A 20701-nucleotide genomic window follows, 5' to 3' on the forward strand; every position below is an offset into this window, starting at 1 on the left:
CAGCAGAAAAGCTGCACAAGGGAGGGAGCGTGGTGACGTGCATTGCCTTTGCTGTGTAAAACTACTCTATACATTAGCATAGTGAGATTAAAAACCTTGACATTTTTTTTATATTGCTGAAGTTCGGGTGAGGTTTTGGCCCTGGCTCCTTCAGTAGCTGGTTCAGACGTGAAATGAGGCTCACAAAGCCTGAGATGTGGTCAGTCATGGGTAGAAGCAGTGAAGGAACAACAAAGATCAGGGTCGTCTTCCGGCTTTGTGGAAGCCGTGGTGTTCCCTGCTCTCTACCCTCTCCTCTTCCCTGCACTTGTAATGCCATCAAACTCAGCCTTCAACAGGTATTCTTCTGGCCTGGGGGTCTCGGCAATCGCCCTATCTTGTCAGCCTTAAACCTGGTCTGTGTGCACAAGGTGCTACAACAAAGCTAACAAATATGGTTGAAATTCACTGATGCCCTCAGAAGGGCTGAGGTTTGTGGACACTTGTGCAGGCTTGCCCCCCTCAAAGAGTCCCCAGCTCTCACAGAGGAGTTTAGTACTTTGCTTCTGCCTTTTACCTTCTCTGTAACATAGTAATGCCCCAATTCTTAGCCCAGCTTGCTGCCTGAGAGCTAGAGATCCATGGCAGTGATACTCCAAAAAAACAAACCAAAACAAAACAAAGAATAAGGAAAAAAAAGGTTTAGTCTGGGATTGGAAGAGTTGTAAAGAATGTAGAAAGGCCTAACAGCTCTGCAACCCAAGCATGTGAAATGCACAAACACAGGGTAGCATGCCTAGCAAACGTGCTCCTGCAGTACCTTCCCACTTCTGCCCTGAGGTTAGCTGTCATCTCACAGGAATATCGTTAACATCTCATTGTGGAGATTTAGCAAAGTGCACGACCGTAGCCAGTGGGAAAGGTCTCCAGATGTATTACAGTTTGAAACAGAGTCCTCTGTATAGTAACAACGATGAGACATGGATTTCTGCTGAGCATGGAAGAGTGAGGTGGGTCTGAAATACCTGTGGTTCCGTGGAAATTTCAGGTGCATGGTAATATTCAGCTCTGATCTGAATATTCATGTCTATTCAGAATAGAAGCTAAGAAATGGTGCAGAGGCACAGCTATGTTCAGAGGCTTAGTACTGGCAGTGTGTCTTTGAATGAAAGGTTAAACTCAAGGGCTCCCTTGTGATAGGACCAGTAAGATGTGTTTAAAGAAATCAGTACTAGAGAACTGGGTGCTGTGGGCTGCAGCTGTCTGGATTATGCAAAGAGGTAAATGGGTGTGAGGCTTAGAGCTCAGGATTGTACTAATTTCTACGCTTCATGTAGCAACAGCTGCTCAAGCTCCAATATTGTCTCTCTCTCTCTCTCTCCCCCTTTTCTGTAGCTGTTGGTGAAACACTTCAGAATTCTTATAGTGAAAATGAGAGTTGCTCAAATTTAGCTTTAGTCCTGTGTGATCACCCTGGGAAGGCTGCTGCTCATTAGTATGCAAGAAAATGTCTTCTGATTTATTTTATCCTGTAAGACACGAGACTTAAGTATGAGGATACAACATATTTGAAATGGAGTGACCTCATTTTATACAATGTCAATTTATTTCCTATTGCATATATGTTAGATTTGGTTTTATGAAAAATGATTGACGCCTGCATGAGTGATAACAGCATCTATAGTTGCACTAGAGAGATGATGGAAGACAGAGCTGACAAGGGTCAGGCAGGATCTGCCCTGCGTGAGGTCCTGAGGCGTACTGGGAGTTTCGTTCATCTGTGCTCAGGTGCTGAGTTAGAAGCAGGCCCAGACAGCTCTGCAGCTGGAAGGTGCCTTGGCTTGTACTGGTTTCTCATTGTCCTAGGAAACAAGACACCAACACTGTAAGTGTGAGGACGAGGCTGCTTTGGGAATGCGATTTTGGGCTCTAAAAACGCAAGAAAATAATTCCTCCCCTTTATTTGGTAGAGAAACAAACGAACATAAGGCTTTTCATCTGTCATCTCACACGAGCATGACCAGAGCTGGCCATGCTCCCACCAGCACCAAACAGAGAGCTGCCAAGAGCTCCGGCAAAGCACGGAGCTCAAGTGACTTGAACACAGTAGTTGGTTCTGCCTCTGTGGTGTTTGTACTGTAATTCTGGGCAGCAGTTGCCCCTTGTGACAGACAGGCTAGCTCAGGTAGACTCATCGGCCAAACTGCCAGACTGCTTCCAGAACTCCTCAGCAGTTACAACAGCAGATCTGTTCTGCTCTCCTGCAATACTTACTGCATTTCTACATTGGCCCTGCCTTCCCTGGCTTCCTTTGAGTAGGACAGAAAAGATCAAAAGTCTGGCTCCAACCTCGGAAAGGTATTTTGCTGCCTCTGTAATCTTCACAACCTGGCAAGCTTTGTCCAGATCCCTCCATCGGGTAGACAAAACCAACCATTCCCTTTGTATTTTTGCTTTGGAAGGAAGTATGGCAGCAGGAAGAAGGTCCCTGATGCTCATGGATGGACTCCCTCTCCCTCTGCCCCAGCTGTGCTGTTACAGACCTCAGACAAAGCCCCATGAACATGGGCTCAGCTGGTGTGTTTGTGACAGACTAAGGTGACGGCGCATGACGTGGATTTGTACCAGAAGCCCTTCTGAGCTTCCCCAGGACTGGCCAAAGGGGCTTGCGTGTACCATGTCCCATACATACCTGCGATCACAGAAGATGCAGAGATGAAGAACAGCAAACAGGAAGAGGAGGCCCAGAAGACTACTAAGGCTGATGACACAGTGAAGAAAATGTGTATTCTCTAAAGAGAAATAGTTGCTTTTTTAGGTACATCTCACAGACCCTGTGTTTACCCTGTGCCTATGTCAGGATGGCATCTTCTAGACAATGCTCTAGTTGTGCTGTACCTTGGAGGATGACCTAAGGTAGCTGGGATACAGTGCCAGGCACAGAACTGGGAATAAACAATGTCTCCCCCTACCCGTGATGGAGGAGCCTTGTCTTTTGCTGTAGGGGCACTAATTAGATCCTCCTCCTCACCACTTCCCATAGTCCAGCTGCAGGCCTTGCATGGGCACCCCAGCAAATTTCAGCTCTGATTCTCTTCCAGCTGAGTACTTCTGAAATATGTATGGCTGCACACAACTTCCCAGCAACATCTTCAACTTCACCGCTAAGGCCTTCACCTGTCAGCCAGTCTTTGGAAGCTCTAAGGTGGCTTTCAGTCTTCCTGTCACAACCTATCCGTAACCCAACAATTAGCAAGAGGTAATGGTACCGCTGGATTACAATACACAGATCTGGGTGATCATACCATTGACATCTTTGTGTGGCATGAACTTCTGAATAATCCTGCCTTTCCATTCAGCCTCATTGGTGGAAGGGAAGACCACTACATTCACCTCCTTCCCTAGAATTTCACAAAGGACTTTACAGTTCTGACAGCACTTCTTTTTTATCCTTCCCACCCCTCGACGAAGTTCTCACTGGAAACTCCAGCTCAGCTGCACACTTCCTGCTGCAATCCTACCAGTGCCACTGATGTTTGTCCTGGTGCATGAACAGAGGGCTCAACGGGGATGGCGAAGGCCAAGCGCACAAAGGGAAACTTACTTGAGGGATGACAGGGTATGGACTTGCTCTGGTTCCCCGCTGGGTGCGACACAATGCAGGTCGTATTAGTCACATTGGAGCTGTATGCTGTGAACTTGCTGAGAACGGTCACTGTCCCATCATCATGGCCTTCTTCCTTGGGGGTGGAGTTGCTCTCTGGGACCCACAAGATCTGAGCAGCCGGCTTCCCTCCTGCTGCCTCGCACACGGGGTTCCCGTGGTCATCACAGTACAGGGTCAGCCGGGGAGGGACTGCAAAGCATCAGGAAGGGGATATGCATGGAGTTAGTTTGCCGCAGCTGGGATAGGGTGTTCTTGTCCTCTACCCAACATGAACCCAGTGAAGAGAGGAGAATAAGCTTGGAGGTGCCGTCCCATTACAGAGACATGGGCCAGAGTCACAAGAGACAAAGATCGTGCCTTGTTTTTTTCCTTTTGGACAACTCTGCCCATTCAGCTGAGTTGCCACAGACACGTACCATTAGTCGAGGTTTCCCTTGACATTGAGGTAGGGAATTATTCCAAATACTGGGCTGAATTAGACTTTTGTCCTAAGCAGCCATCGTACCTGTGGTTTAAAATGTATTTGAACACCAGCATAAGAGGAAGTGGGTCTGTTCTTACTGTCTAGATCAGAATAGCCTGTGTTTGATAGAATATCTCAGCACTTGGAAGTGCTACTCCCACAGGCTTTACTTGTTTTATATTAGTGTATTAATGGTTGATTCTACAGGATAACAGGAAGCACATGCGGAATCTTCTGTTAGCATATTGGACTAATATATCCCCCGGTGCATGGGGAGAGGAGCTTTTATGTCCAGGCCCAGACACGGTCCTTTGGAGAGCTGCAAAATGAGGAAGGAGTCCCTTACCCAGCACGGTCAGGTGGTACGTCTTGTGGAAATTCCCTTCTGTTGTTATTACTTCGCAGGTGTAACTTCCCTCATGGGCTATTCCCACTTGCCGTATCTCAAGGGCAGGATCCCGATCTGGTCTGAATTTCCAGTTCATGCTGTCACTGCAGTTTGTTCTGCCTGTCTTGTTCTGATCAGCCCTGTATCCCAAGGTGCAGGGGCCCCCAACCTTGGGGCTTATATTCCATGTTAACAGAGTTATATTTGATTTGTGAGGGCAGGTGAGCACAGAGCTGCTACCTACTGTTGCTGACTCTCTGTGGTTCCCTGAAGGAGAGAAAGAAGGAGAAGGATGTGTGAGAGGTGCCCAGGGATGTCACTGATAGCCTTGGAGTTCTGGCCTGTGCTTCACAGAGAAATGCCTGCACTGTTATACCCCAGGGTAAGGCCCTGTCTGTGGTCATCTGCAAATTCTCTGCCATCTTGTATTACATCTGTGGATTATAGAGCCAGTGGCGTATCACAGCCTACCCCCTCAGTACTCACAACAGATTTCCCACCAGGGCTCATGTTAGTGGGTAAGACAGATACTGCAGGAACACCCGACTCCTGCCCATTGTCTGAAGCAGTTCAGCATCTGAATAGTGTGTTTCAAGTGGCAAATCCTCCTGTGGGTTGCTCGCAGGACTGCTGCCACTTACAGGCTGAAATAATAGAAATTTGGCTGTTGGATTTGGCCACATGATACTGACTTTTCTCTGGAACTGTTGCTACCAATGAAGTAAACAACTTTTACTTCTGCATTCACACAAAACCCAACACTCTGGGCAAAGACCTTGTCTACACCCCTTAGACATGACCACAGTGCAAATAATAATGGTGGAGCTTTGTGTACGGGGAAGGTTATTGCCTTGTGTCTCAGGGGTGTCTTTTCATTTTCTGAATCTTTGTGAACATACACATTCACACTATGAGTGCACACAATGTGTACATATGCATTCACAGGGTGATTGTACCTTTTCTACTGCAGTGGTCCCCATAGGACATGAATGTAAGTGCTCCCACCTTTGTGCCAGGCATTGCAGCTAGACATACCCCTGCGCCTCTTGCTTGCGAGGCTAAGATTGCAGAGAAAATTTATTCAGTTGATATATCAACTGTGTTGACACAGACATAGTGAGTATGTCTTGCTTTTGAATTCCTGTTTGCATTTGCGTTGAAACATGTCCAACGCAGCGAGGAGGGTGCACAGCAAGCTCAGTAGCCTGGACTTCAAGAGAGCAAACTTTGGCCTCTTCAGGGAACTGTTTGGCAGAGTACCATGGCATACAGTCCTGCAGGGAAGAGGGGTCCAAGATAACTGGTCAATATTCAAGGATCACCTCCTCCAAGCTCCAGAGCGATGCACCCCAGTGAAGAGAAAGTCGGGCAAAAATGCCAGGCGGCCTGCATGGATGAACAAGGAGCTCCTGGACAAACTCAAACGAAAAAAAAAATGTCTACAGAGGGTGGAATCAAGGACAGGTAGCCTGGGAGGAGTACAGAGAAATTGTCTGAGCAGCCAGGGATCAAGTCAGGAAAGCCAAGGCCCTGACAGAATTATATCTAGCCTGGGACATGAAGGGTAACATGAAAAGCTTCTATAGGTACATCAGTGACAAAAGGAAGACTAGCGATAATGTGGGCCCTCTCCAGAAGGAAATGGGAGACCTGGGTACCTGGGATATGGAGAAGGCTGAGGTAGTCAATGACTTCTTTGCCTCGGTCTTCACTGGCAAGTGCTACAGCCACACCACCCAAGTTGAAGAGGGCAAAGGCAGAATAAAGAACTCCCCACTGTAGGAGAGGATCAGGTTCGAGACCACCTAAGGAATCTGAAGGTACACAAGTCCATGGGACCTGATGTGATGTATCCACGGGTCCTGAGGGAACTAGCAGATGAAATCGCTAAGCCACTATCCATCATATTTGAGAAGTCGTGGCAGCCTGGTGAAGTTCCTGACAACTGGAAAAGAGGAAACATAGCCCCCATATTTAAAAAGGGAAAGGAGGAAGAACTGAGGAATTACAGGCCAGTCAGTCTCACCTCTGTGCCTGGCAATATCATGGAGTGGATCCTGCTGGAAACTATGCTAGGGCACATGGAAAATAAGGAGGTGATTGGTGACAGCCAACATGGCTTCACCAAGGGCAAATCGTGCCTGACAAATTTGGTGGCCTTCTACGATGGGGTTACAGTGATGGAGGATAAGGGAAAAGCAACCGACATCATCTATCTGGACTTGTGTAAGGTGTTCGACCTGCATGACATCCTTGTCTCTAAACTGGAGAGACATGGATTTGATGGATGGACCACTCTGTGGATCGGGAATTGGCTGGATGGTCGCACTCAAAGAGTCACAGTCAACAGCTCTATGTCCAAGTGGAGACCAGTGATAAGTGATGTTCCTCAAGGGCTGGTATTGGGACTGGTGCTGTTCAACATCTTTGTTGGCAGCATGGACAGTAGGATTGAGTGCACGCTCAGCAAGTTTGCCAACGACACCAAGCTGTGTGATGCAGTTAACATGCTGGAGGGAATAGAGGCCATCCAGAGGGACCATGACAGCCTGGAGAGGTGGGCCTGTGCAAACCTCAAGAAGTTCAACAAGGCCAAGTGCAAGGTCCTGTGCCTGGGTCAGAGCAACCCCAAGCACATTTACAGGCTGGGCAATGAGTGGATCGAGAGCAGCCCTGAGGAGAAGGGCGTGGGGGTGCTGGTGGATGAAAGACTGAACATGAGCCAGCAACGTGCACTCACAGCCCAGAAAGCCAGCTGTATCCTGGACTGCATCAAGAGACACGTGGCCAGCAGGTCAAGGGAGGTGATTCTCCCACTCTGCTCTGCTCTGGTTAGACCCCACCTGGAGTGCTGCATCTAGCTCTGGGGACCCCAGCCCAAGAAAGACATGGACCTGCTCAAGCAGGTCCAGAGGAGGGCAACAAAGATGATCAGGAGGCCGGTGTAGCTCCCCTGTGGGGACCGGCTGAGAGAGTTGGGGTTGTTCAGTCTGGAGAAGGCCCCAGGGAGACCTTATATATAGCAGCCTTCAAGTACTGAAAGGGGGCCTCCAGGAAAGGTGGGGAGGGACTGTTTACAAGAGCATGCAGTGATAGGACAAGGGGTAATGGTTTTAAACTGAAAGAGGGTAGATTTGGATTAGATGTAAGGAAGAATTTCTTCACCGTGAGGGTGGTGAGACACTGGACCAGGCTGGCCAGAGAAGCTGTGGCTGCCCCCTCCCCGGCAGTGTTCAAGGCCAGGTTGGATGGGGCTTTGAGCAACCTGGTCTAGTGGGAGGTGTCCCTGCCCATGGCAGGGGGGTTGGAGCCGGATGATCTTTAAGGTCCCTTCCAACCCAAACCACTCTGGGCTTCCATGATTCTACGAATCTGTGAGTCATGCTTCTTCTCTTTATATTGACCAGATTTGGGACCCCTCCCCTGCTTTTGTCTTCAGATGACACATCCAAGGGGTCAAGTTTCTGACTCCCAGGATTCATTTCACTATTTCTTTGACCATTGAAGCCTCTCAATATGATGCCACCTTTGAGACAGTCAGTTCTTTTGCTTTGTTTCAACTAGTCACATTGGAACATTTTCCTTAATAAAGTATGGTGATAAGCTTTGTTTGCAGTAAGGGTACATGTGGGCAAGCACTCAGAGCTGAAAGAAAGGTTATCTGTGACTGTTCTTCAAGATGAGCTGCTTATATGTGCGCTAGTGTTGTGTACGCTTACAGACGCAGCCCACCCTCCCTTGTGAGGCACTTCTGAGATGGAGAGAAAACGAGAGTGTGAGGCACAGTTTGTAAAACAGTGTGAAGACTAGGCGAGACTTTTGTGTCCTTTGGGCTCTGCTGAAATTAAAAGCAAACAATCCCCAAAATCCACAATGTCTGTATGTACATGTATAAATAACCACCTGAAGAAGACCTGTTACAGATAAATAACCTTTCTTTTTCAGAGTCTCCCAGGTGCAGCCACTACTGCATTAATAGGAATAATACCCATAGCTGTAGTCCAAACCAGCCTCCATTTATCACCTCACTCATTTCCACTTTTAAGAGGTGACCATTAGACTTTGGGACTGAAACCACTGATCTGAGTGCTCTCTGTCTCTGGTGGAAGCCTGAGTTGCTCTTTCCTTGGGTGGAGTAATGGTTTTAGTGACATTCTGAGAGCCGTGTGTGAGAAGAAAATCAGAGTACTACTTTCAAACCATGCACTAATCTGGAAGGACAGCAGAAGTTAACCAACCTGATGCGTACTGACAAATCAATTTTTCACAAATTATTCCAGACATGTTAAACCTGTCCCCAAACCTTTCAAGCAGGTATCCTAAGGAGGCAATTGAAATTACACAGCCGAAGTTTTGCGTGATTAATCAAACCTTTCTCAAAGTCTTCCTCAGACCTGACTTTATTGTGTTTCTCTACCCCCTACCCCTACCAGAGCTGGAATCCCGTTACCTCTGCTGGCTGTCACAAAGTGAAGCCCAGATCCTGAACATCCACAACGCTGTAAGAAATGGTCTTAAGGAGCATCAGCTTCAAACTATTAGTCAAATCTTTACTGTTAGCCTCTTTGAGAAAACTACAGTTGGTTTTATTTAATAATATTGTCTGAAATCTCATTATCTTCTGGAATCTAGGTGAATGAACCATTCCAGCTGAACCTCTTTTCCTTCTGTTTAGCTATGTTCTCGGGAAATTATTTCTGACTTGCAAAATGAACACAGTTCACTGCATTTTACCTGCTTACAGATTCCTTTAAAGGTTTTTGCCTTTTCTGTTTTGAGGATTCAGCATCCTTTGGGCGAAGATATTTCCAAACCTAGACCTAGCTCCTTCAGATTGACAGGCTGTGTAGGTGCAATATCACCCCACACTACACTACACCTTACAGCGCTGAAGTGTATCTGTTACTCTAGCTGCATAACATGGAAATCAGAGTGTAATTCTGAGAAGGTTTTTCTGCTGGTAGAAGAGGAAAATTAGGTGGTGATAGTATTTCACTGAAGCCGTCCACTTCCCATTGTTACTAAATAAAGGAAATAATGCTTAGCTTCCTGCTGCGCAATACTGCCAGGATTTATCAATTGACGTTTCCAAGCACAGCTGAAGAAGAAAAGTGCTGTCTATTCACACCATTTTCTGATACACAAATTACCCACCAGCCCCACACATGCTTGTTTCCTTAATTCAATTGTCCACAGCGTGCTGTGATTCCTTATTGCACTGGGAGTGTTTTTAAATGACGAGGTTTTTCTGCTTAATGGCGTTTCAAGAAAATGTGAGGTGTGTGTTTTAAAACAAACTGAGATGTTTTCCCAGGAGAGGAACTGAAAGAAGCCTTTTGTCTCATGATGATTTCTGGATGTAAGTTCTATGAATGTCTCTGAAAATTGGAGAACAAAGTATTTCCTCTCCCAGTTTAACACTGCCTAGAGCCCTGGAGCTCCGAGTCGTGTCGTCAGCATGGCTGACCTCATCTGAAAATGACTAAGCAAACCCAAGCGTTCAAACAGTCTGTGTGCTGGGGCTGGGTTTTCCTTGGATAACGTTTGCAAATGTTGTGAGGGAGTGACAATGTTGTGCGTATTTAACTGTGTATGCTTCCATTTCATATTGAAGCAGTATCATTTTACCCGTCTTCCAGCTCTGCATCTCTTAAGCAGCCTGTTGCAACGTACAAGTTCCCCAGCATAACCGCTTGTGTGCTTCAAACTTTAAAAAAAGAGGGAGTGAAACTAGTGCCTTCTCCTATGTCTTTCTGTCATATTCTCCTCTGAATTAATCAGGTACCATGCACTTCAAATGACAAGCCACATCAGTCAGCTTAAAATCTGCTGAATCGTGTCTCAATACCATTCTAGGTTTACAATAAATTTGTGGAAGGGTTCTGAATTCCCCTGTGTCTTGTTATTAATTCAGAAGGCTTTTAGCAAGGCAGGAGTTTTTCCCCAGATGGTAGATTAATTAGTAAAACCCCTTCTTGTTTATCCCATCCTTACATATACCTTCGTACTACTGTAGAGGTGCCTTATAATAACATTAAACTGCTTTCACTTCACTGCCCACTTTCATTGCTAGAGTGCAGGCAAGTGGCACGAGTGTAAATATGAACCGTGTGCTTTCTGCCTTGCTTTGATTCTTTTCTCATGCATGCTGCTAGAAACGTGATCTTCAGACTTCTTTTACAGAAGAAGAATGCATGTGCCAAAAATCCTCAAAGGTCTGGTTAATTTGTATTTCTGAAATGACTTTGAAGACCTCCTCTTGAAGTAGAACCTCCTCACAAGGTGTTTTTCTCTCTGTAGAACAGACATATATTATTAGGAGGAGGTTTTATCCTATATAATAGCCCCGTTGCCCGTTAGCATTCTCCCAAGAACTCTGTCTGTCTTTGTGTTGAAGGCAGAGAAAGGAAAAAAATAAGGGAGCAAGGCGCAACTGCAGAGCCTGCAGCTATTCTGACACCCTTCTTCAGTGTGGCGTGGAAGCATGGCAGAGGGCTGTGGATACCCACTAGACCAAGCCCCAGAACCAGCACAGCCAGGCTGGTAGTTCTGCTGGGCATTGGCTCAGTAGCCCTGCTTGTCAGATGTGTGGATGGTTATAGCGCTTCCGTTTCTCTAGATGATCACTCACGTTATCGCGTCATGCAGAAATCTCCAGCAGGCTTGCTCTTCTCCCAAGAAAGTATATGCAAAAAGGCAGCTCCGCTTCTTTTTACCACAGAGCATAGTACCAAGTTCAGATAATTCTGAACTGTGTGAGCTAAAATTGTGTCACTCACAAGCAAAACAGGACTGGGCCTGGGCAATTCTTGATGAATTGCTTCCAAATCATAAATAATAGTGTCAGCCACTTTCATAAGAGTTTCTGATGAAAAGAGGATGTGCCTTCCTGTCTATACCAAGCTAAAATACAGCCTAATGAAAAGTCCAGACTTGCTGGTTTTCACCACAGCGTTAGCTTTATTTAAAAGCAGTCCCAAATGTGTATTCTCAGGAATGAATCTGTAAATAGCTCTGGGATCCACCAGTAGAAAGGCAGTTCTTTAAACAGAAATTATCCTCGTCCCTATCCTGTCCTGCCTGGTCAGTCACAGCATTTCCTTCAGTTTGGAGACTTTGAGAGGACCTCCTGTTGGGCTGAAGTCAGACATGCTCTGCTTTCTTTTTCTGGTGACCATGCCAAAAGCCCTCTAGCCTCTAAAAGTATGTTTTATTAGAACATAAACCAATATGCTATAAAGTGGTAGCTCTTTAGGGAACACAGAAATGCTAGCTATGCTCACAGGAAAAAAAAAAAAAAAGGCTGAAAATAAGTCTCCCCTGCTCTCTGTGCCCCTACAGAGCAGGTTCTTTCCCCAGTCCTCTCTTCTACCACCAGCTTTTGGTGACTTGTCAGGCTGCACGGATTCCACATGATCTCTTCTGAGCTCCTTTTTCCATCACTTCCATGACTTCTTGTGGGTCTGCTCCAAACAAGCCCTTTGCCAGGGTCTACCCATCCGCTTTCTTTGCCCTCCTTCTCCTTGTGCTGCCTGCCCCAGCCTGCACTCTTGGGTGTGTACTTGGCAGCTCTGAGAGAAGGCACAATCTCCCCTTCCCTCCAGGAATTTCACTAGACCTAAAGGGTGTGTGTTTGCTCTGTAGGAGAGCTAAACAAACAGAAGTATTCTACTCTGTTAAAGAGGGAAGGTTCGGTGCCGCGAGCATTTTAATTCAGAGCTGTCACTGCACCACTGTTTTCTGGAATGGTGCTTTCATACTGTAAAATGGCTAAAAGTCAGTTGGTAAAGTTTCCTCTGTGGTAGCTGCTTGGTCTATGACCAATGCATTAGGACATATATGCCATACATGTCAGCATTTATCTATCTATTGAAACAAAGGCTCGGAAACAAGCCAGTGCATTGCACTGCTACTTGTCTCAAGGTGAAATCCCGTGTCGTAGCTGAGCTGAACTGACAGCTTGCTGTAGCTGCAAAAGGGGATAACCACTGCAGCAAAGACCTCGCTCTCTGTGGGCCGGTGGAGAACAAGACATTTGAAGAGGTGTGAGCTATCAAGCTCATCTCAGTGCAGTAATAACTGTAGGACGATAATTAAATGTCAGTACTGTTAACTGTTTCATTGCACACAAGAGAGCTGAAATGAAGGATCCTATATCTAGACACTTTTTGTAAATAAGTTCTGATTTTCAGTCTTATTCTTCACAAATGAGTGGACTCCGGAAAACGGCAATCATTGTTTCTGTTACCCAGAAGGAGCAGAGCTCAGGAGCCCAGGAGTGCATGCGGTCTGCCACACGGATGTAGAAAATACGTGAGTCAGGCTGCGGGAGTTCTGTACAGCTCGGGGCTGAACCGTCCTATTTTGGTTGCAGATGCCAATCCCTCGTGAGCAGGTTTCACCTTGGAGACTCATCTGAGATGTGGGTAGGTAGGAGGCCTTTAGACTGAGATCCTCCAATTTGATCCCAGTCTCTGAAGTTCATCTAATTATAATACCAATAATATTATGCCATCCCTCATTGTCTCTCCTTGACTGTTGACGAAGATTTTAAGCCGTGTCTGAGGAGGTTCTCAAGCTCTATTCCAGTGCACTGTCAGATTCCACTTTTATGTTTGAAAAGGGACATATCCTCTGTCAGGAAAAAACAAACTCAGTTGAGGACTTTGCATCTGTGTTTCAAAAATGTGCTGGTTACTGATGTCGTGCTAAGATTACTGTAGTTGAAAAAGATTGGGGGAAAGACTTTGCTCTATGTTTTTTTTTTTTTAAAGTGGTTTATGTAGTGTGCTTGACAGCTCTCGTGGAGAACTAATTGCACCAGTTCCTTTGCAGTGTCACTGATTTAGTTACCTCTCCTGTTTCTCAGAGTCTTTCTTGCAGTAAAAGGAGAAAGAAAGACGTTAAAAACAGGAAGATTTGGTTGTGAAGCCACTAAAATTTTCAGGGGAATCACTGCAAAATCAGAGACAGCAGTGCAGCTTGAAAGTGCTTTAGATTGCTTTCAAATGGGAAAGAATTCCAGCCTCTGTTACTCTTTACAGCTGGTTTAACCCACAGTAGAACTTCTTGCCCCCAAAATGATTCAAGTTCCATGACAGAATTCTTCAGAAATTTAGCTGCTGAAGAGTTTTTTTCATGGCAAAGAGACGGCTTTACTTTCTCAGACATAATCCTGTTGCGTCGATATTTGCTAACATAAGAAGCTACCACAAGAAGCTACCACAGTGTTTTGGTGCCTCTGCCCCCAACACAGCAGATTGTGATGTATTGAACTTAGAAGTATAATGAACTGAAACAATGATCATACCACAAGCAAATGACTAACTGTATCTTGGAACGAATATATTATATGACTCATAGTAAGTCATAGTCAAAAAGGACACTTGGAAGAGGCCAGATACAACAGGCTGAGCTCTGCATCTGTGTTCCCCTCCAATTGCCACAGAGTGCCTGTGACACATAGCAAGGCTTGTCTGGAATGAGGGGAAAGATAAACAAATAGAAGTGCCTTGCACTACGGTAGGGATTGCTAAAGCACTGACAGCGTTTTATGTGTGGTAACTTTGTGACTCTGAAAATGTAGCCACAGCAGCACAGGACAGAGCGTAGGCTGGAAACCAGGCCTGCAAGTTGAGTGAGTAGTAAGTAGCTAGACTAATCTAACTTTCATGATAGAAATACAGGAACTAGCTGTCCTGAGCTCATATGATTCTGTTTCTCGAAGCTGCAATCACAGTTTCATCAGCGTGGACACATCTTTAATAGGACACAATAAGCAACTTAAACCTTTATTGTTAGTTTCCCACTCACTCTGTTACCCATACTCGTCATTATTCCTTGAAAATATCTCCTAGTCCCATTTCATTCTCTTTAGGCTTTCTTCCTGTTTTCAGAGATGCCTTTCTTCCTCGTACTCAAATCCTTCTTTTGTTCTCCTTTGAACACATTTCTTTTCTGCCACCGTTACTGTATCACTTGCAGTATAAAGCTCTTTCCTGCTATCTCATACAAACTGAAGGAGCAACCTTCAGAAAACACAGCCAGAAGAATACACTTTGTCATTGTAAACTCTGGTTTTCCAGGGTGAAGTATCTGCAGAATGGCTGGATTTTGTTTAGACTGCAAACCTTAGTATGACTTTGTATGTAGCAGGGAGGTGAGCACACTGACAGAACTTACTAATGAACCCAAAGTTTCAGTCTTCCCATTCAAGGTGGAACACACCTTAGCAGTTGCCAGTCCCTTGTTTTTAACTTTTCTATGATCTTTTCATTCCCTTTAGCTTTCTCCAGTATCCTTTCAAGCAGGCATTCAAGACAGCTGATTTTGAAGGCAAAGGAGAGATGTTAAAGCTCACCTAGTCAGACTTGCGGTTCGATACAGTGTCATCTCAAAAAGCATAAATTAAGCTGAAGAAAAGAGGGACAACTGAAGGGAAAGAGAGTGGAGAAAGAACTGGAATAAGGAGAGAAAGCAAAAGGCAGTGTTCAAAGGAGGGGTCAGGCTAAAGGTGGCTTGCTAGTAATGTTTCTCAGCAGAAGATTTTTACAGTAATTCTGTTTAATGGGTTTACTAATGGCATTGGCATTTGTATCAGGAGCGTGTGAGGAAATTTCTTGAAAGCAGGAAGACTATAGCATTATTAATATAAAGAGTGGAAATGTCACACAAAAAGAACCAGGTGACCTGTGGAGGAGAATGGTAGCTGTGTGCTGAAATTCAGCAGCTCAAAATGTAGTAACAATACAAATAGATAGTAGAACAAACTTAGGCTGGAAATTAGAATAGAGAATCTTGCCTCAGTCAGGATTTAAACCAGCCTTTCGGTAAGGCGGGTGCTTTTTGTAGTGCTCAGATTGTTTATGGAAAGGGTCTCATGATACAACGCCTGCAGAAACAGACGATTTGACGCAGTGATGTAGGGGTCCTTTCTGAGGTTTTGTTCCTACCCTCACATAAATGGGCTATGTCTCAATGGAAACAGGACTTTGTAGAAAAAGGCAGAGGTACACTTCTTCAGGAATTAGTTGGTGTTTAAATGATGTGTTAGAGTAACGCTGCTTGCAGAACAAACACCGTTGGCCAAATCCACTACTGATGATAAACTGTCGCTGAACTTAACAAGCTGTCACATATTATATCAGTCTGGCTGTAGTTTTTAAGCTCGGCATAGCAACTTCTGTGCGCAAAGTAAGTATATCTTTGTCCTTGCAGAATGTGCGCTGGAATGGATGAAAAGGGATTTACACTGGATGCCAAAGTATTTGGGAAGCATTTCTTTCAGAGTAGCACTGTGACATCATGTGTAACAAAGTGCAAAGGCCCCCACTTCTCAGTATGGAAGCAGATACAGAAGGTTTTATATTGTGTTCTGCATGCTGAACTTGGCCTTTTAATCTCTTCCTCACGAGAAGAAGAATAAAATAAGTCGTACTGTTTATTTATGCTTAAGGGGCATTTTCCTGCTGTTCTAAACAGAAGTAGATCATTGACTGCAAACGGGAGGTTATATGCCCTCTTCTTCATACTTTGCAGAGAGCAGACAAGGGACGCTGTGAAAACACGCTTATGACCTCACTTTTATATATGGTGAAAATCTCAGTCATACCTTGCTTAGCGCTTAGCTTTAGCATAGTACTGTTCTTCCTAGCATTTTCTTACTCAATACAAAGATACGGCAGCATAAGAAGATTCCCTACACTTTTTTCTTTTGCATGATTGTACCACTAAATACAAAATATATCTACTGTAACTTTTAAGTAGCATGTTTTTCTGTAAGTGCTTTGTAGTCACGGAGTGTGTGGTCAACTTGCAAGGCAGAACTTCCTTGCTTCTATGGTTTTGAAACTAGGCGCATTCAGACATTGTGTTTGGACCACAGCAAAGTAAAACATTAATGTCACAAGGATATGCATTGAAGATTGTACGAGGGCAATTTAGATGACTTCTGAGAAAATTTTTCCGTACTTTAATAGCACAGAATTCTCTTTTAAGCATTTAGATAAGAAAACCAGGCTGTTTGGATTCAGGTGTTTTTAGGGTAAAAGAAGCCAGAACGATTCCCGCACATAGACCCAAAAGAGCAGCAAAGAAATAGCGAAATGGAGGCAAATGTAAGTTTACCAGAATCATTTTTCAGGTTATGATTTTTTTGTATCTGGAGCAAGATTCCACAGTAAACTAGAATAGGAGGCAACAGAGCCAGGAGCACCAAAACACACTAGGACAGAGGGAGTAGGAAGGCAATAACACACTAGTGCACTAGTGCAAGAGAATTCACAAGTTATGTTAAGGAAAGAAACTAAATGAAAGCAGTAACATTCAAGAAAGCTATGTATGCAGGTAAACTTGAACTCTAGCCAGGCTGCTCTGTAAATCTACTTCACTTTTATTCCCCTCATACATTCTAATTGCAGCACTGATGCAACACTACCGAGTTCCGTTTTTTACTATTGAGAAAACTGAACAACCGTAGAGAATCACATCGCATCATTGATAGTGGATGTCTTGCAGCGTCCTCTGAAGCCCTTGGTCCTATCTGTTGTCACAGGATACAACTGCAGATGCAGGACTTACACAGTCCAACATTGCAAATGTTAATCCAATAAAAAGAGATTTGTTGCGTGAACTGCTCATGGAAGATCTTGCCCTCCCTTACCTCCTTTCCTTTGAAGTATGTACACAACCACCTGAGGTGTCCAGTCTGCTTAGTTAAAGTAGAGAAGTCTTCAAAGCGTTAACAAAAAGATTGTAATTTTGAGTCTTTTCCACTGCTGCTGCTATGAGGACTGTCACAGGAGGATGGTTAGTACAGAACATGCACCAGCACCTTCAGCAGCATATTATCCAGCTCTATGTGGGGACAGCTCTAGACACGACAATCATGAAGTGACCTCAGCCTCGCTTCTGAGCTGCCCTTCTCCTGTTGTAAAAACTAACCAAACCACACAAAACAACGTGCTAAGGAAATGTTAAGGAAAATGCTCATGCAGATAAAGCCTGGTTACCCACAACAGTTTTTGCATGACCTTATCTCATTCCGAGTAACTTGCCCTAGTGTTCAGAAGGGGGGACATAGTTCCTTCTGAGCTTCATACAACACTAAAATTCTCTGGATAGGATACACACATTGGATCAGCTTGACACGTTTAGCCTGTGATCTCTAAAGAAAAAAACCTTGTCACTACATTTTGCTCAGAACAGCCACCCTAATGTTGAAGGGAAAAAGTTTAAGAGCAGTGTTAGCTAAAAGCTTCCCTTCAAATATGAGCTGCTTTTTATGGCGGGGGGGGGGGGGAGTTCAAGCATGAAGTGAGATTTTAACTGAACATCTTTTTCTGTGTTCTATGAAGGGAAAATCATTGATCCACCAAGACACCACCAAGTTAACATCCCATTACCTTCTGGGTGACAAAAAGAACTTTTTGGCTTTGGATTTTTTTTTAATATTTCCAGCAAAGTCAATTTTTTAAAAGAATTTTTGCCAGTAGGATTCCGCTTTGTCTCCCCTACTTTCTTTGACATTTTGTGATGTATCCGTACTCCCTCACTTTTTGAGCACTTGTATTAAAAACTCTAGACTCTCTCTGATGCTACCATAATCTGTCTGTATGACCCTGACCAGGTTCCTCAGTATTCTTCTGAGATAGCTCTTTACCTGCAGAGTAGGGACAAATCTTTTACCTCCAGTGTGCCTGTTGTGAGCTTACCAATGCAAGCTTCCATAATGTTTGTGAAGTATTTCAATTTTTTCCACCGGGTAGCACAACCATTTTGGATTCCCTATTTGATCAGCCAAATGCGTGATAGATGGGTCATCCCTCGCTGCCAACAACAACTGCATCCATTTTTCTTTAAAGTATCACCAAGGAGCCATTTTTATTTTCTGGCCAAGTGCCACGAAATAACTCATGTCAATGCAGTTTAGTTTACATGTCCATAACAGCAATGGACACCTGCACATTATGTAATATTCAGAGATGCCCCTAGTCTAGTTTGGATTGCACAGACCTATCTGGCTTCTCCCTCTATGCACAGAGAGTTTAGGTTTCTGGAACTGCTGCTCAGACCCCTACTTCCATTGCCAAGCCCCCAGAGAGACTGCCGTGTAGTGTCTGGAAGAGCACAAGCTCTAGAAATGCAGATGAACAGTATGTGGGAGACGTTAAGTGCTGTAGCTAAACTGTATTCAAAGTAAGTCAACTACACCAAAAGACGGGGTTAGAAAGGCTCAGGAGTGCCGCTGTCTTTGGCACAAAAGCCTTTCCCACTCTTGATACTGACCATGCCCTTTAGCCTCAGAACGACATTCCAGAAAGTGCTCCCTACTGTCAGCGCATCAGTGATCTTCCACCCCTCCTTAGGAAGACGCAAGAGATCCCTGCCCTATTTCAGAGTATCTGCAAGCTCTCTTCAGCAGAAACCACGTGGCCAAAAGCTTCAAGTTCACAAACAGTTTCCCGGGCACAGTTTTAATGTGTCAGATGAACCAGTTTCCCAGATGATGTGGATTTAGAGGTCTGAGTAAAAAGGCTATCTGTGACAAATGGTACATTCCCAGCTAAGGGCCACGGAACAACAGCCTCCATGGAAGTCACAGGGATAATGCCTGGCAGCCTTGTGACCACTAAGAAAACAAGAGCAGAGGTGGTTATCGGGGAAGCATGTTTTAGTTGTGCTCCGTAATTTTCAGCAATTAAAGAAAATCACAGCATGACGAATAGCTTTTATGGGAAGCAAATACCTGTGCACATTTTACTTTCTTGTATCCCGACGGCTGATTGGTCCCAGTTAGACTCACCTACTGTTCTCATGACCTTGGTGACAGTGAGCAGCACAAAAACACACACAGTCTTCCCAGCAATCTTCATGTCGGCTCCCGCTTTCATGGCTCAGGCAGCTCTGTCACTCCATCCATCCTGCCGCCAACCTAGCTGTGGTCATGAGGAGTAATTCTCGCCTGCCAGCACATCCTCAGGAGCCAATGTCAGTGTTTTCTCTCCCCCTTTCCCACTCCCCTCCTCTAGCTGTGCGGGCTCCTGACCGACGGGCTCCTCAAAGCTGGAGAGGTTCCTCCGTCTGACTTTTCAGAGCACTAGGCTTCCTGTGCTGAGAGCCTAGGCGAACGCTGAGGAAGCAGAACGAACAACTCTGCCTTCCGTTCATTGGCTCTCCTCAGGAGGCTGATGAGCAAAGATAAACCCTGCAGCAGAGCTCAGAGGGGGTCAAAGCAGAGGAGATTGTTCAAGGCTGAGTTTAATATCAAAAAGGAAATCTTAGTCTTGGGAAGCTAGAGAGAAATTTATTCTTCATATTTCTCACTACTTCTACTACTACTACTTCTACTACTACTACTACTACTAGTAGTAGTAGTGCTGATACTTTGTCACTTCTTTGACACCACCTCCAAGAAAATTCCTCCTCACGTCTCCCTCAAAAAAATGAGCAGTCTCAAGTCTTCTCTGTAAGTGACATTTTTAATGATTTCTGCTTTCAGTAGCTGCTTAGCTACGGGCAGCACAGTTCTCACTTTAAACAACAAGTTTCCAGACCCTGCAGGGAGAAACTGAGTCTTGAGTTTGAAAGAAAAGCCTGTTTTACATACATTTCAACAGAAATAATACAGAAATTGAAGCTGACCTGCATCTTTCACTGAAAAGCTGTTTGTTTTTTTCAGAATACTGTTGTGTGGGATTTTTTTAAATAATACTGTACCTGTTTCCCACTTCCTCACTGAGCTAGTAATTTCAGATTCAGGGTTTCTTTTCCTCTCTTAAGCCACCGTACTTCCCCAGCACCGTTCTGTGGTCCAGCAGTAGCAAAAAGGCCTCAGCTGTTGAAAACTACAAGTCAGAGTAATTACTCCTGAGGACAGACACCTAAGAGGTAAAGACAGAAAACAGATCGAAGTTGTCAGGAAATTGAACTGCTCAGGAACTAGGACTGCACACCACGTTTGAACATGGGCAAGCTGTACTGGTGACTGTAGTCTGATATTCTGGTAATTTGGTTCGGTCAGGCTGGTGTTAAAAAACAGTCGGCACTGATGTTCACTGGAAGAAAGGAGTGTGAATTAAGGTCCTATGTAAATAAGTAAAAATGACTGATAACGATCCGATAAAGATAATCAGGTAAGACAGAAGTTCAGCTGGATCGCCTTGGTCCCAGCATGATCTTCTTGACTACAGTTTTGTATGAGAGG

At 44.8% G+C, this 20701-nt stretch overlaps 1 protein-coding gene across 1 annotated transcript; it reads right to left on the minus strand.

The window, feature by feature from the left end:
• Positions 1-1609: 1609 nt before the first annotated feature.
• On the minus strand, positions 1610-19557 carry LOC147416284 (cell surface glycoprotein CD200 receptor 1-B-like). Its single transcript, XM_086464072.1, has 5 exons — positions 19301-19557; positions 4456-4764; positions 3584-3835; positions 2672-2771; positions 1610-1841 (listed from the first exon to the last, which is right to left on the minus strand). The coding sequence occupies exons 1-5, from the start codon at positions 19386-19388 to the stop codon at positions 1754-1756; spliced, it is 837 nt and encodes a 278-aa protein (XP_086320198.1). The 5' UTR covers positions 19389-19557; the 3' UTR covers positions 1610-1753.
• Positions 19558-20701: the final 1144 nt, after the last annotated feature.

Source organism: Leptosomus discolor, chromosome 1, assembly GCF_034619465.1.
Source record: "Leptosomus discolor isolate bLepDis1 chromosome 1, bLepDis1.hap2, whole genome shotgun sequence".
NCBI classification, from domain to species: Eukaryota; Metazoa; Chordata; class Aves; order Leptosomiformes; family Leptosomidae; genus Leptosomus; species Leptosomus discolor.

Excerpts from the sequence above, each read along its gene's own strand:
- LOC147416284 (XM_086464072.1), bottom strand. The coding sequence starts at position 19,388 with ATGAAAGCGGGAGCCGACATGAAGATTGCTGGGAAGACTGTGTGTGTT. Across the intron at positions 4,765-19,300 it reads CAAGGTCATGAGAACAGTAG|GGAACCACAGAGAGTCAGCA; the intron begins GTGAGTCTAACT and ends TCTCTCCTTCAG. Across the intron at positions 3,836-4,455 it reads GTACCACCTGACCGTGCTGG|TCCCTCCCCGGCTGACCCTG; the intron begins GTAAGGGACTCC and ends GATGCTTTGCAG.